The following is a 12383-nucleotide window of genomic DNA, read 5'->3' as shown; positions in this document are numbered from 1 at the left end:
TTCATAAAAATGTATATGTGTAATTTTTGTTCGTTTACCTTCCTTCACTCCAAAAGGATGTAACACAACTTGTCAAATAGACTCATTGTGATAATGGATTAGAGCAAAGGAAAATAACGGTAGTGTGGTTAATGGAAACTGGTATGTCAGAGGGCCTTAAATAATAAAGAGGCTGCAAGTTTTATTTGTAATCTTCTAGCAGCCAAAGGAGAGAGGAAAACATGGAGGGAGACTTGAGTATTCAGTGTCCATGAGATTGAGACTAAAGCAGAGGGCAGCTCAGTGTGTGTAGCAGCCTGTCTCTATGCCGTTTTTCAAGTGTTATTTCTTGAAACCAAGCTCTAGGTAAGACATGGAACACAGTCTTAGGCTTTGTTCTTCACCCAGCCTTGAGCACAGACACGCTCAGTTACCACTCAGGATGAAAGGTTGCCCTGTGTGGCCTCTTCAGGCCCAGATATGCATGCAGAGAGCACGTGCTGCACCTCCAAGAAAAGAGTGTGCCTGAACCCTCCTGATTGTGAGTGCTGTTCTCCATGGTGGTAGATAGGAACCAAGAAGACTGCAGATTGAGAAGATACTGAGTTCACCTGGTGTGTGTATGTGTTCAGTTACTCGGGTGTGCCTAATTAGGAGTGTGACGTGCGCATGTGAGCAGTTATTTATCAGTGTTGCGCACCAGTTCTCACTGGTTAGAGATGCTTGTTTATGCTAAGGAGTGTGCTGCAGTAGTACCCAGGGCTCCGTACTGAAAAGCTCGACAGTTGGCAGTGACTGAAAGCTGTTTTTTTATCTATAGTTTTACAGCTGCAGAAATTGCACCGTTTGTTGAGATTCTGCTAACAAACCTTTTCAAAGCTCTCACACTTCCTGGCTCTTCAGAAAATGAATATATTATGAAAGGTAGGCATTTCCCTGGTGTACAGACCATAACTAAGTATCTAACCTCAGATTACAAGGTAAACACTTTAGTTATACATTAGGTTACATTCTTCAAGAACCAGGTACTGTTTGTCCAAAAAAAGTTTTTTTTTTTTTCTGTTACCTTATTAACTAACAGTTTTTCAAAAATGTTTTATTTTAGGTTGATGAAGTGCTGCTCCTTGTGTAAAAAATGTTGCAAAATTTCATTTTTCCTTTCCTAGAGTTACTTTCAGAGGGCAAAGATCAGCTGCGCTCTGTTTAGTGGGAATGCTGGCAGCAGTAGTGATCTGCCATGCACTGCCTTAGGAAAGTCTCTTGGTACCAGCTTTATCTTCTGGGAGCAATCTGTCTTTCTCACTGTCACACCTCAAAGGCCTTAGTGCTCTTAGATCATGGCATTTGCTTGCCAAAGGAACTCCCTGATCTTCCAGCTCCCATCAGGATTTTGGGACTGTATATATGTGGGCTTCAATACCATGAGGACAACAAAGGGATCTGTGGTCTTTGTTACTGTGTTCCTAGTGTGCATGCCTTTTCAAAAAATAGTGTCACATCCTTTGACTGCCTTAACTTAGGCTGTGTTGATGTGTGTGTGTGTTCAGGTAGAGGAAACACTTTGTGCACAACTGGGAACCAAGAGATAATAGATTCTGTTGCTTGGGTCTACCATTTCGTAGCAGGGCTTTTTAGTAAACACTGAATCTGGAAATTAGTCTATGTGAAGATAATAGTCATATTTAGCTTACCAGTGTATGCCTTTCCTATGCCACGTGTTTTTAGGCACCTGTTGATGTGCAGGGTTTTTATAGTATGGACTCTGTATTTAGCTTTTTAATGTCTTTAAGGAGATCAGTAACCAGTGTTTTCTTCTACTTTCCTGTGAGCTGAGATTGTTTATTTTAGATCTTGGCTAATAGTTCTTCTAGTGGTTTCTAATTGAAAATCATGAGATTGAGGTCTGTTACTGAATGCTCTGGTTTGCTGTCCTTGCCACCCCACTGTGCCTTCCTCCTCCTTTATCTGCTCCTTTACTTATCTAGTAATGTTTTTATTGTTCCTTGTTGAATTATTTAAACCTTGGTCTCATAGATGTGCTTTAATATTCTCCACCTAATGTTGCCAACCTTTAGCCTTATATAAAAGAAGGGAGACATTTTTAAATGGAGGATGGTATATAGGGAATATTTAAGCATCTTAGATTTTTATTTAAGTAGTGGCCTTTTCCTCCACTCACTTTTATTTTAATGATTAACTAAACCGTTTGCTGTTTTTATATTTTACAGCTATCATGAGAAGTTTCTCCCTCCTGCAAGAAGCCATAATCCCCTATATCGCTACTCTCATCACTCAGCTCACACAGAAGCTGTTAGCTGTTAGTAAGGTAACAGCCCTTAAGAATAAGATTGCATTTTAAAAACATTGACTGTGTATGTGGGCACACTGATGCTGTGATGTGTGTGGAGGTGAGAGGACAACTTGCAGAAGTTCTCTCCTTACGCCATGTTGATTCTTGATGTTGAACTCATACTGTCAGGCTTGTCAGAAAGTGCCTTCACCCTGCTAGGCATTCTTGCCAGCCCATGGGATTGCTTTTCAATTTCCTGTGAATTGTTTGAGCTCAGTGCCCTTGGGCACCAGGCCAGGTGTAGTAGGAGGTCCTGCAGCCTGAGACCAATCCCTGAATTACACCAGGGTTGCAGAAAGAATGCCTTCAGAGCAGCAGGGCTTACAAAAACGTCCTGTCTTTCTGAGGGAAGGAGACTCACGTCTGAGGGTCATGCTCTTTATTCCCAGCTCTTGTTCTCTAGGTACAATTCTCTCCTATACATACGTTCAACTGGGTTCTCCTCCATCAGAGAATTATTCATCTGGTGGGTTGACATCTGAATTATCAGTTGCCATCTGCAGTATTTGCATCATGGCCTGTAGCAGCTCAAACAAGGAGGTCTGAGCATTCTTCTGGCCTCATGTTGGCATGCTTTTATGAAAGTATGGGAACACAAGCATGATATGCTCTGAAAAAGTATTTGAATTCATAAGTAGTAGAGTTGGTGAGGTATGATAGATAGCTCACACCTTTCATGCTAGCACTCGGGGCAGAGGCAGGAGGGTCTCTAAGGTTAAGGCCAGCCAAGATTGCATAGTGAGACCTTTTCTCTTAAAAAGTGAGAGAGTATTAGTTTGAAAGCAGACTGATTATCTTTTGCCTCCTTTCTTAGTGTAGAACTGCTTTGGCACTTCGGGAATGGAGGGAGAACAAGGCAGGGTTGTGTGAGCACACACACACACCTTGTGCGTGCTCTCTTCTGCTCTAGCCAGCTCATGGTGACTTTGCAAGAGTGCTTGAGAAGATAGAACTGCTCTTGTTGAGTCTGCAGACCCGACACACGGGTGTCCATGCCGGGCAGGGCCAGAGTGGGCTGTTCCCACTGCCTGGAGTGTGGGTCTCTGAGGACAATTGGCTTTAAGATCACTCTTACAGACCTGGGGACTACAGCTTACCTAATCCAAATGGAGCTGTGAAAGACCTAGCTAGCTAAGTGGTAGAGCACTTCCCTAGAGTGTGCCAAGCTGTGAGTTTCATTCCCAGCATTAACACTCCCAAAATAAACAAATAAGAAACAAACACTGGTTTATTTTTTTTTCCTTCATTCTTACTGGTAATTTACTTGTTTTTCTGTGTATGAGTGTTTGTACTGTGTGCATACTTGGTACCCACCAAATTCAAAAGAGGGGTGTGTCAGATTCCTCAGAACTGAATTTTACAGATGGATGTGAGCCACCACACTCCGAGTGCTGGGAACAGAACCAGGTCCTCTGTAAAAGCAGCCAGTGTTCAGAACCACTGAGTCATAGCTCGAGCTCCACTATTTTATTTCATTAAGACAGGGTCTCACTGTGTATCCCTGGCTAGCCTGGAACTACCTATGTAGTTGGCCCAGAGCTCAGAGAATCTGCAAGTCTCAGCCTCCCTTGTGCTAGGATTAAAGGTGTGTTCATGCCCCCCCTTTGCCATTTTAAAAGGAGCTAACATCTATTTTAACTGTTTTTAGGAGGATCAAGTGTGTTCTGCTCTATCTAGGTAATATAGTCACTTGGATTTTTCAGATGGTATTTCCTTGGTTTTATTATTTCAGAATCCCAGCAAACCTCATTTTAATCACTACATGTTTGAAGCAATATGCTTGTCTATAAGAATAACCTGCAAAGCTAACCCTGCTGCTGTTGTGAATTTTGAGGAGGCTCTATTCTTAGTGTTCACTGAAATCTTACAAAATGATGTACAAGGTAAGATGGCAGAAGTCTCTTCTTATGTGATGAGACTGTGGTTATACAGTGCTGCCCTTTATACCACAGCTGTGCAGGCTGCCAGTAACGATTCTCTTTGAATTTCATCAACAGAATTTATTCCCTATGTCTTTCAAGTGATGTCTTTGCTTCTGGAAACACACAAAAATGATATCCCATCTTCATATATGGCCTTGTTTCCGCACCTCCTTCAGCCAGTGCTCTGGGAAAGAACAGGAAACATTCCTGCTCTAGTGAGGCTGCTCCAGGCATTCTTAGAACGAGGCTCAAGTACCATAGCAAGTGCTGCAGCTGACAAAATTGTGAGTCAGGATTTCCTTAAAATAATTAAATTCAATAAAATGAGATGTGATTAATAGGAATGGTAATGTATACTTTGCTGATATCAGCTATTATTTGGTTATCATATCTGTAGTGGAAAAATAAGAGCCAGTAGGTTAATTTCAAAGCTTTACCTTGAATGGGTTATTATGGTAAGAGGGCGTGTCATCTTCACCCTTTACAGTTCAAAAATAAGAGCTAGGAAAGGCTGGGAATGGTTGCACACATAGAATCCCAGTTCTGGGGAGATGGAGCAGGGGGATTAAAAGTTCAAAGTCATCTTTGGCTCCATGTAGCCAATGCTACATGATTCTCAGTCCACTAGTAAGCAAAAGAATGAAGCTGGTTGCATTGTTTGGTGGTAGTCGCTTTCCAAAATAACAGCCTATGGAACTTGTAGAATCAGTCTCCACTTCTTTGGGTTCTCATTTTTTTTTTTTTATCTGATTTGTTGCAGCCTGGGTTACTGGGTGTTTTCCAGAAGCTAATTGCATCCAAAGCAAATGATCACCAAGGCTTCTATCTTCTCAACAGCATAATAGAGCACATGCCTCCGTGAGTCATATTAATCCCCTGTGTATTGAAGTAAAGATTGTGTTACATGCTCATAGGACTGACCTGATGATCTGTGTTCTTCTCTTCGGGTATTTAGTGAGTCAGTTGACCAGTACAGGAAGCAGATCTTTATTCTACTGTTCCAGAGACTGCAGAGTTCCAAGACCACCAAGTTTATCAAGAGTAAGCAAATCATTTAGAAAACTGAGGATTTTGAGACTCTTGGTGGTGGGCAGACCTTTTATCAGTCATAAATATTACATATAAATATCTGGAAAAATGTTTGTTTCCCAAACAATTGCTTAGTTTGAAATGCATTATGTTCCAAAGTTTGGCGTTTGGTTTGTGTAAGTTTAGGGAGAAAAACCCTTTTCAGTAGAAATAGTGATGTGGAGATGCATAAGACTGTGATCCTAACAAGGAGGCCACTCTGGAGTGTCTTGGGAGCAAGTGCTGATATATACATTCCCATGGCAGGTAAAGAGAAATTTCTTAAAATTTCAGTTCATTCCACTAATAATACTTTGTCTTTTTTCAACAGGTTTCTTAGTGTTTATTAATTTATATTGCATTAAGTATGGAGCGTTAGCATTGCAAGAAATATTTGATGGCATACAACCAAAGTGAGTTACGGCTTTTGTTTTTAAGAAGAAAATTATTTGATCTCTTTAGTATGAACTAGGTGTGTGTGTTTGTTGATGGTGACTTTGTTCTGGTTTGGGATAGGTTTTGGAAGCCTTCCGGACATAGAAAGGCCTCATTTCTCAAGTTTCTGACATTCTTCACACAGCTCAGCATCTACTAAGAGATGCACTGTTCAACGGCAGCAGCTGGTGGCAGTGATAGAACCTTGCAGTTGGTGAAGCTTGGTTCTGACTTCACAGAATGTGTTTGATATTGTGACCTATAGGGAACTAGGAGACGAGATCGAGGACAGCTGTTAAGGGGAAAATCATGTGACAAAATATCCCAAAACTGTACAGACTGACTTTAAAATCAATTATCTTGGAAAGTAGTATAAGAAAATACAATTTCTAGTAGTAGGGGATTGTGGGGCTGTCTGAAACATATCTACTGCCCTTTGGGACCCTTTTACACAGAGCAAAACATGTCCTCTTGGGCCTAGAGCAATGGCTCAGTGGTTAAAAGCATTGACTGCTCTTCCAGAGGTCCTGAGTTCAATTCCCAGCAACCATATGTGGCTCACAACCACCGGTAATAAGATCTGGTGCCAACTTCTGTCTGTAGGGATACATGCAGGCAGATCATTGTATACATAATAAATAAATCTTTTTAAAAAATGTCCTCTTGATATAGGGCAGTAAAGACCCCACCTTTGATCTATTTTCTGTACTTCTGTACTTAAGATAATTTGAAACCTACAAAATAAGGATTTTGAATTAATTAGAATGTGAGAAGTTTTACTTCCAGAATGTTATCAAAAGCATATTCAAGGACTGATTAAATGCACTGTCAGCATTTATGTGCTTATAGGTGTTTAAGCAAAGAAAGACAGAAACTTCCTAATCTAGAACTGGCACACTGGTCCTTGCCAGTGGTAGGTGCTCTGGCTTTTGTATCTTAGCTGTGTCCTTAATTTTTCAAAAATGTCTTGAGCAGCTTTTCAAAAAAAATAGGCAATTTGAGTAACATTTTAAGTGTGTAATTCTTCCCACCTGCCCTGCCCACAAAAGCTGCAAAGGTTTTGCTTAAGGGAAGGCTTATAGTAACTGTGTTAATCAAGATACCGTGGCAGTCAGTTGAGACAGTAGTACTTTATTTCATTCATTTAAAACCACTGACTAGAAACAACATCTAATTGTTTCACTTAGTGCTTGTCTGATACTGAGTGATGTGTTTTGCTTTTATTAATAGAATGTTTGGAATGGTTTTGGAAAAAATCATTATTCCAGAGATTCAGAAAGTATCTGGAAATGTGGAGAAAAAAATCTGTGCGGTTGGCATAACCAAATTACTTACCGAATGTCCACCAATGATGGATACTGAGTACACCAAGCTGTGGTGAGTACTCCCTTCTGAGAGTAGGGGAAAGTGAAGTGTTCCCAAGTCTGTGGCTGCAGATTGTGTTCTGATCTAGTCAGTTTTAACATGACGTGTAGACACTTTATTGGTATCAGTGTCTCATACTACAATCTAAGCAGTTCTCCTTCCTACAACTCCTAATGCTAGTGGTAGATCTGGTTTTGGTTCTTAATTTGTTTTTTTAGACAGGTTTTGCTGTTGTAGAACTTGCTCTGTACACCAGGCTGGCTTCGAACTCCCTGCCTCTGCCTCCCAAATGCTGGGATTAAAGGAGTGCACCACCACCTTCTGACTAGGACTTTGATTTTTTTGTTTTTAAGATTTATTTACTTATGTAGGTGAGCGCTCTATAGAAGAATTCATCAGATCCCATTACAGATACAGTTAGGTACTAGGTAGGTGCTGTGAACTGAACCCAGGACCTCTGGAAGATCAGCCATTGCTCTTAACCACTTAGCTATCTTTCAGCCCCAGCCAGTGGCCTTAGTTCTTGATTTGGAGGGGTATGTTTATAGATGTGTTCATGTGTGTATGAACACACCTGTCTGGGTTCATTTGCATATTTTCCACTCATTCACACTTTATTGAGGCTTGCTCTCTTGTTCAACCAGAAGCTTGCTGATGCCGCCGAGGCTGCCCTTACCAGCCCGTCTTACTATAGTAATTGGACTCTGGCTCTCTCAGAGATTGTTATTCAAAACTGTTTATCCCTAGCCACTTTATTTTGGGATACATTGTTACTATGTAGCATAGGCTGGTCTGGAAACCACTGCTGTCTTCATGCCTTCATTTCTTTTTTGTTTTGTTTTTTTCTCTCCTCCCCCCCCCCCCAACAGGGTTTCTCTGTAGCTTTGGAGCCTGTCCTGGAACTAGCTCTTGTAGACCAGGCTGGTCTTGAACTCACAGAGATCTGCCTGCCTCTGATTGCTGGGATTAAAGGCGTGCGCCACCACCGCCCAGCTTGCCTTCATTTCTTTTATTTCTGGAATTTTGTACATAAACTATCTGTCTGGGTGGTAGTGGTGCATGCCTTTAATCCCAGCACTCAGGAGTCAGAGGCAGGTGGATCTCTTTGATCTTTGAATTCGAGGCCAGCCTGGTCTACAAGAGCTAGCTCTAGGTCAGCTAGGGCTATTACACAAAAAATAAAAATACGTAATTTTCTGTGCTTTTCTTTCTTTTTTACCATCCAGGACTCCTTTGTTACAATCTCTCATTGGCCTTTTTGAGTTACCTGAAGATGATACCATTCCTGACGAAGAGCATTTTATCGACATAGAAGATACGCCAGGATACCAGACTGCCTTCTCACAACTAGCATTTGCTGGTAAAAAAGAACATGACCCTGTAGGTCAGATGGTGAACAACCCCAAAATCCACCTGGCACAGTCACTTCACAAACTGTCTACGGCTTGTCCAGGAAGGGTAAGTGTCTGTGCTGTCCATTCTTGGGGGCAAGACTGGCCCCCAAGTCCTCATCAGTAGCTCTTGCACCTTGGGATTCTAAGGAACCCTTTTTTCTTTTTCTTTTTTTTTTGGGGGGGGGGTAATATTTTTAAACAACTTTAAAAACTCTAACGTGCTATGCATGGTGGCACATACCACCCATAATCCCAGCAGTCAGAGGGCAGAGTTCCAGGACAGTCAGGGCTACACAGAAAACCCTGTTCCAAAACATAAAAACAAACAACCTGCAACATACTCAGAAATTAGGTAAGAGATCATGGATTCAATCTAATTCTGGCCTTTTAGCTGCATTTAGCTAGTCTTTCAGCATTTTTCTACTATATTGTAGTTTTCTTTTTTACCTGTAGAAACAACATGACAAACCCAGCTAAAATAATTACCAACATTTTGTAAATTACTTGTTTTATCCAAGTTTACAGAAGTACTTAATTAATTAGGCTTAACTAACTAACAATTTTATTTTTATTTATTTATTTATTTATTTATTTATTTATTTATTTATTTGCCAAACATGCAATCCCACCTGAGTTGGGTGGATAGCTGTGAGTTTTAGGCAAACCTGGGTTACATAATTTGTCTGTAAACTAAAAGAACATAAAAACCTTATCAGATGTTAGTGGTACAAGCCTTTAATTCCAGCACTTAGGAGGCAGAGGCAGGAGTTCAGGACAGCCTGGTTGCAGGACGTCTAGAGCTGTTACAGAGAACCCGTTTAAACAAAAACAACAAAAATCTTTTATCAACCATAGCACCACTAACAGTAATTCTTTATGGGTCTACCATGTGTATGTGTGTATGTATAGGCCAGAGGGCAATCTTGGATTTTTCAGAGGCCATCTACCTTAGTTTTTGAGATGTTTGTAGAGGTCACTTGACTAGTCAGTTTTCTCCTTCCGCTGAATGAGTCCTGGGGATCAAACTTCCTCTACCCATACAGTACCTTTTCTCACCTGCCCCTAAGCCCAGCCGTTTTGAAGGAATGAAGTCAGTTATTTCTACCTCCTGTGGACAGGGACAAGAACTAGCTGCCTTTCCCCACCTGGCGGCAAGCATTCATTCAGGTACCAGTCTGTGTGTGACACAAGAGCCTCCAACACCATGTGCTTCCTTCCCTCACAGGTTCCCTCCATGGTGAGCACCAGCCTCAATGCAGAAGCATTGCAGTACCTTCAAGGCTACCTGCAGGCAGCCAGCGTTACCCTGCTGTGAACGGCTTCTTCCTGACCCCATGGGCCCAGGATGGTTTCTTAGGAACCATGTGGACTCCTCAGCACAGCTCTGGTGAAAACAGTACAGGTTTTCAACCTCTTGAATTTGTGACAAACTCCATCTTACAGAGGACAGTAAATACTGCTCTAAGCAAACAAGGCTGTTTGTGTTGAACATCAATATAACTGGTATCTTGTCTGGTTTGTGGCTTCATGGGACAAGTATTTACAATGCCATGTATGGCCATGGGTCTATGTTGAGCATTTGCACGGTTTGGATTATTTCAGATTTTTGGCAGACCTTCCCTGTGGAGACTTATTTGTTTCTAACTAAGCCCTTTCTTTTAAAGCTCGTATTTCTCTCGTCATTTGTACTGTTGTCTGTTTCTTTAAGCTTTTATTGGAAATGCGAAAAAGTAAAGGATCACTTGTTGACTTACCAAGCTGTGCACATTTCATAGTTGAAGTCTAAAATCAGCAATTAAAAACACAAAAATGTGTATCTAAGAGCATCTTCAGGACAGGGTTTTGATGCTTTCATAAAAATGAAGAATTTCTTTAAATCTTTCCACTTTCCCCTCTGGACTTCGTGAGTGTAGCTCAGAGTCCTTGATGTAATTAGCTCTTGGCAAATCATGGAGTACAGAATACACAGGTGCAGCAGTAACATTATGGGAGACATTGGGTGCACCCAGAACTAACTGACAATTCGGGTTTTTTCTTCCTCAGTTCATCTGTAAACACAGAGGAAGTGTGTTTTGGGGTTGTTTGTGGAAGGGAGACTGCTGCTTCTGTATCTGTGTGCTGACCATTGGAGGTCCTGTGGAGTTAAGACAGCTTCAGGGACTGTACCAGATGCAGTGAGCAGACTCACTAACATGTCAGGTGGTGAGGTACACTGACAGATGGTGGGGGAGGTTTAAGTTAAGTCTGCATTGGCTGTCTGTGGCACGATTAATAAAAACCCAGAGACAGACTTTTGGAGCTCAACCTGAAGGTCAGAAAAGCAAAGTAAAGAGGTTCTTCTACCTCAGTCCAATCCTGCCTCCAGGAATCTCAGAATGAGACTGTGTCCTCCAATCTTACATTCCTCTCTTGGGCTGGGATTAAAGGTGTGTATCATCACTGCCTGGTCTGTAAGGTTGATCGTTCTAGCTGTTTTACTTTCTGAACTTTAGAAAAGCTTTATTTATTAAAATACAAATGAAATATCACTACAGCTGTCAGCTGTAACAGTTGACTTGGCCTCTTAATTTATTTGTGCTTTACTGAGAAGCAGGTGTCAATAGCCACCTTCAGGCTGAGAGACAAATAATGCACACAGCGGTGAAAGCAGAAAACCTGTGGGGAACCAGCACTGAAGGCTGCTGGTCCATGATCTGTTGGTGGAGGCCAGGGACAGGTTGTAGCAGAGGCTCATTCTCACTGAGCTTGCTGACCACTACCACTCTATCTTTCTGATGATACCACGAACGACAAGTGCATCAAATGAGGGCCTTACTTTAGAGAGTAATGTCAGTGTCCCTCATAGCTGCCTCTGGGTCCATTCTTTCTGATAATGTGATCCTGTGTTTTTTAGCAAACAGACTGCTGTGTTTTGTTGTTTGTTGAAATGGGGTGTCTGTGTAGCTTTGGTTGTCCTAGGACTAGCTCTGTAGTTCAGGCTGGCCTTGAACTCAGAGATCCATCTGTGTCTACCCCCCAAGTGTTGGGATTAAACTGCCAAACACAAAGGAACTTTTAAATAACTTCAAAATATTTTTCTTTGTATAATATTACTGAGGCACAGTTTCCCACTAAACCCGGAGTTGGGGCATTTTCTGAATGGCTGATTCTGTCTATACCCCCTGATCAGAATTCAGGTGTACCCTCATAACATTGCAATCATGAGAAATTCTCCCTTTGGCTTTTTTTGGTTGGTTCTTATCTTTGTCTTCTTCTATGATACTGAAAGTCCTTTCTTCATTTGGCTTTGTTTTTGAGACAGGGTTTCTCTGTGTAACAGCCCTGACTGTACTGGAACTAGCTCTGCAGACCAGGTTGACCTCAAAACTTAGAGACGCCTCTACCTCCTGAGTTCTGGGATTAAGTGTGCCCTGCTGCTACCCTGTAAAAATTATGCCTTAAAATTTATCTTTTTGCTGGGTGTTGGTGACACTTTTCTCAGTTAAATGGTTCAGTTGCTGGGATTCCACATGACTCCTTCCAGTGTCCTGGGCTGCCTATCCACACTTTCGTGCTAGAAGCATGTATTGTTGGCAGCCTCCCTTTCTGTGCCCATTGGTATAAAAATGCCTCCTCAGTCCAAACCCCACAGTGTACTAAGCTTTTCTGTGTTCTTTGCTCTTCTCTCTTAGACTTGTTTCTTTAGTTAAAAAACTAAACAGGGAGCTGGGCAGTGGTGGCACACACCTTTAATCTCAGCACGTGGGAAGCAGAGACAGATGGATCTCTCTGAGTTTAAGGTCAGCCTGGTCTATAGAGCAAGTTCCAGGACACCCAGGGCTATACACAGAAAGCCTGTCTCAAAAAATAAATAAGGGACCAAAACTGACC

General features: G+C 41.7%; 1 protein-coding gene across 1 annotated transcript in view; it reads left to right on the top strand.

Moving 5' to 3' along the window:
- The window catches only part of Cse1l (chromosome segregation 1 like), a 46836-nt gene extending 36641 nt beyond the window's left edge, over positions 1 to 10195 (top strand). The window contains exons 16-25 of the mRNA XM_050151084.1: positions 800 to 903; positions 2208 to 2305; positions 4062 to 4212; positions 4327 to 4535; positions 5012 to 5109; positions 5207 to 5292; positions 5651 to 5732; positions 6985 to 7131; positions 8346 to 8577; positions 9739 to 10195. Of these exons, the coding sequence (XP_050007041.1) occupies positions 800 to 903; positions 2208 to 2305; positions 4062 to 4212; positions 4327 to 4535; positions 5012 to 5109; positions 5207 to 5292; positions 5651 to 5732; positions 6985 to 7131; positions 8346 to 8577; positions 9739 to 9828 (1297 nt within the window). The 3' untranslated portion in view covers positions 9829 to 10195. The remainder of the gene's footprint in view (positions 1 to 799; positions 904 to 2207; positions 2306 to 4061; positions 4213 to 4326; positions 4536 to 5011; positions 5110 to 5206; positions 5293 to 5650; positions 5733 to 6984; positions 7132 to 8345; positions 8578 to 9738) is intronic.
- Positions 10196 to 12383: the final 2188 nt, after the last annotated feature.

This window comes from Alexandromys fortis, unplaced genomic scaffold (assembly GCF_014885135.2).
Source record: "Alexandromys fortis isolate MF-2015 unplaced genomic scaffold, M_Fortis_MF-2015_v1.1 scaffold_27, whole genome shotgun sequence".
Lineage (NCBI taxonomy): Eukaryota > Metazoa > Chordata > Mammalia > Rodentia > Cricetidae > Alexandromys > Alexandromys fortis.
The sequence above is the reverse complement of the archived record's forward strand: the minus strand, read 5'-3'. Positions and strand labels throughout refer to the sequence as shown.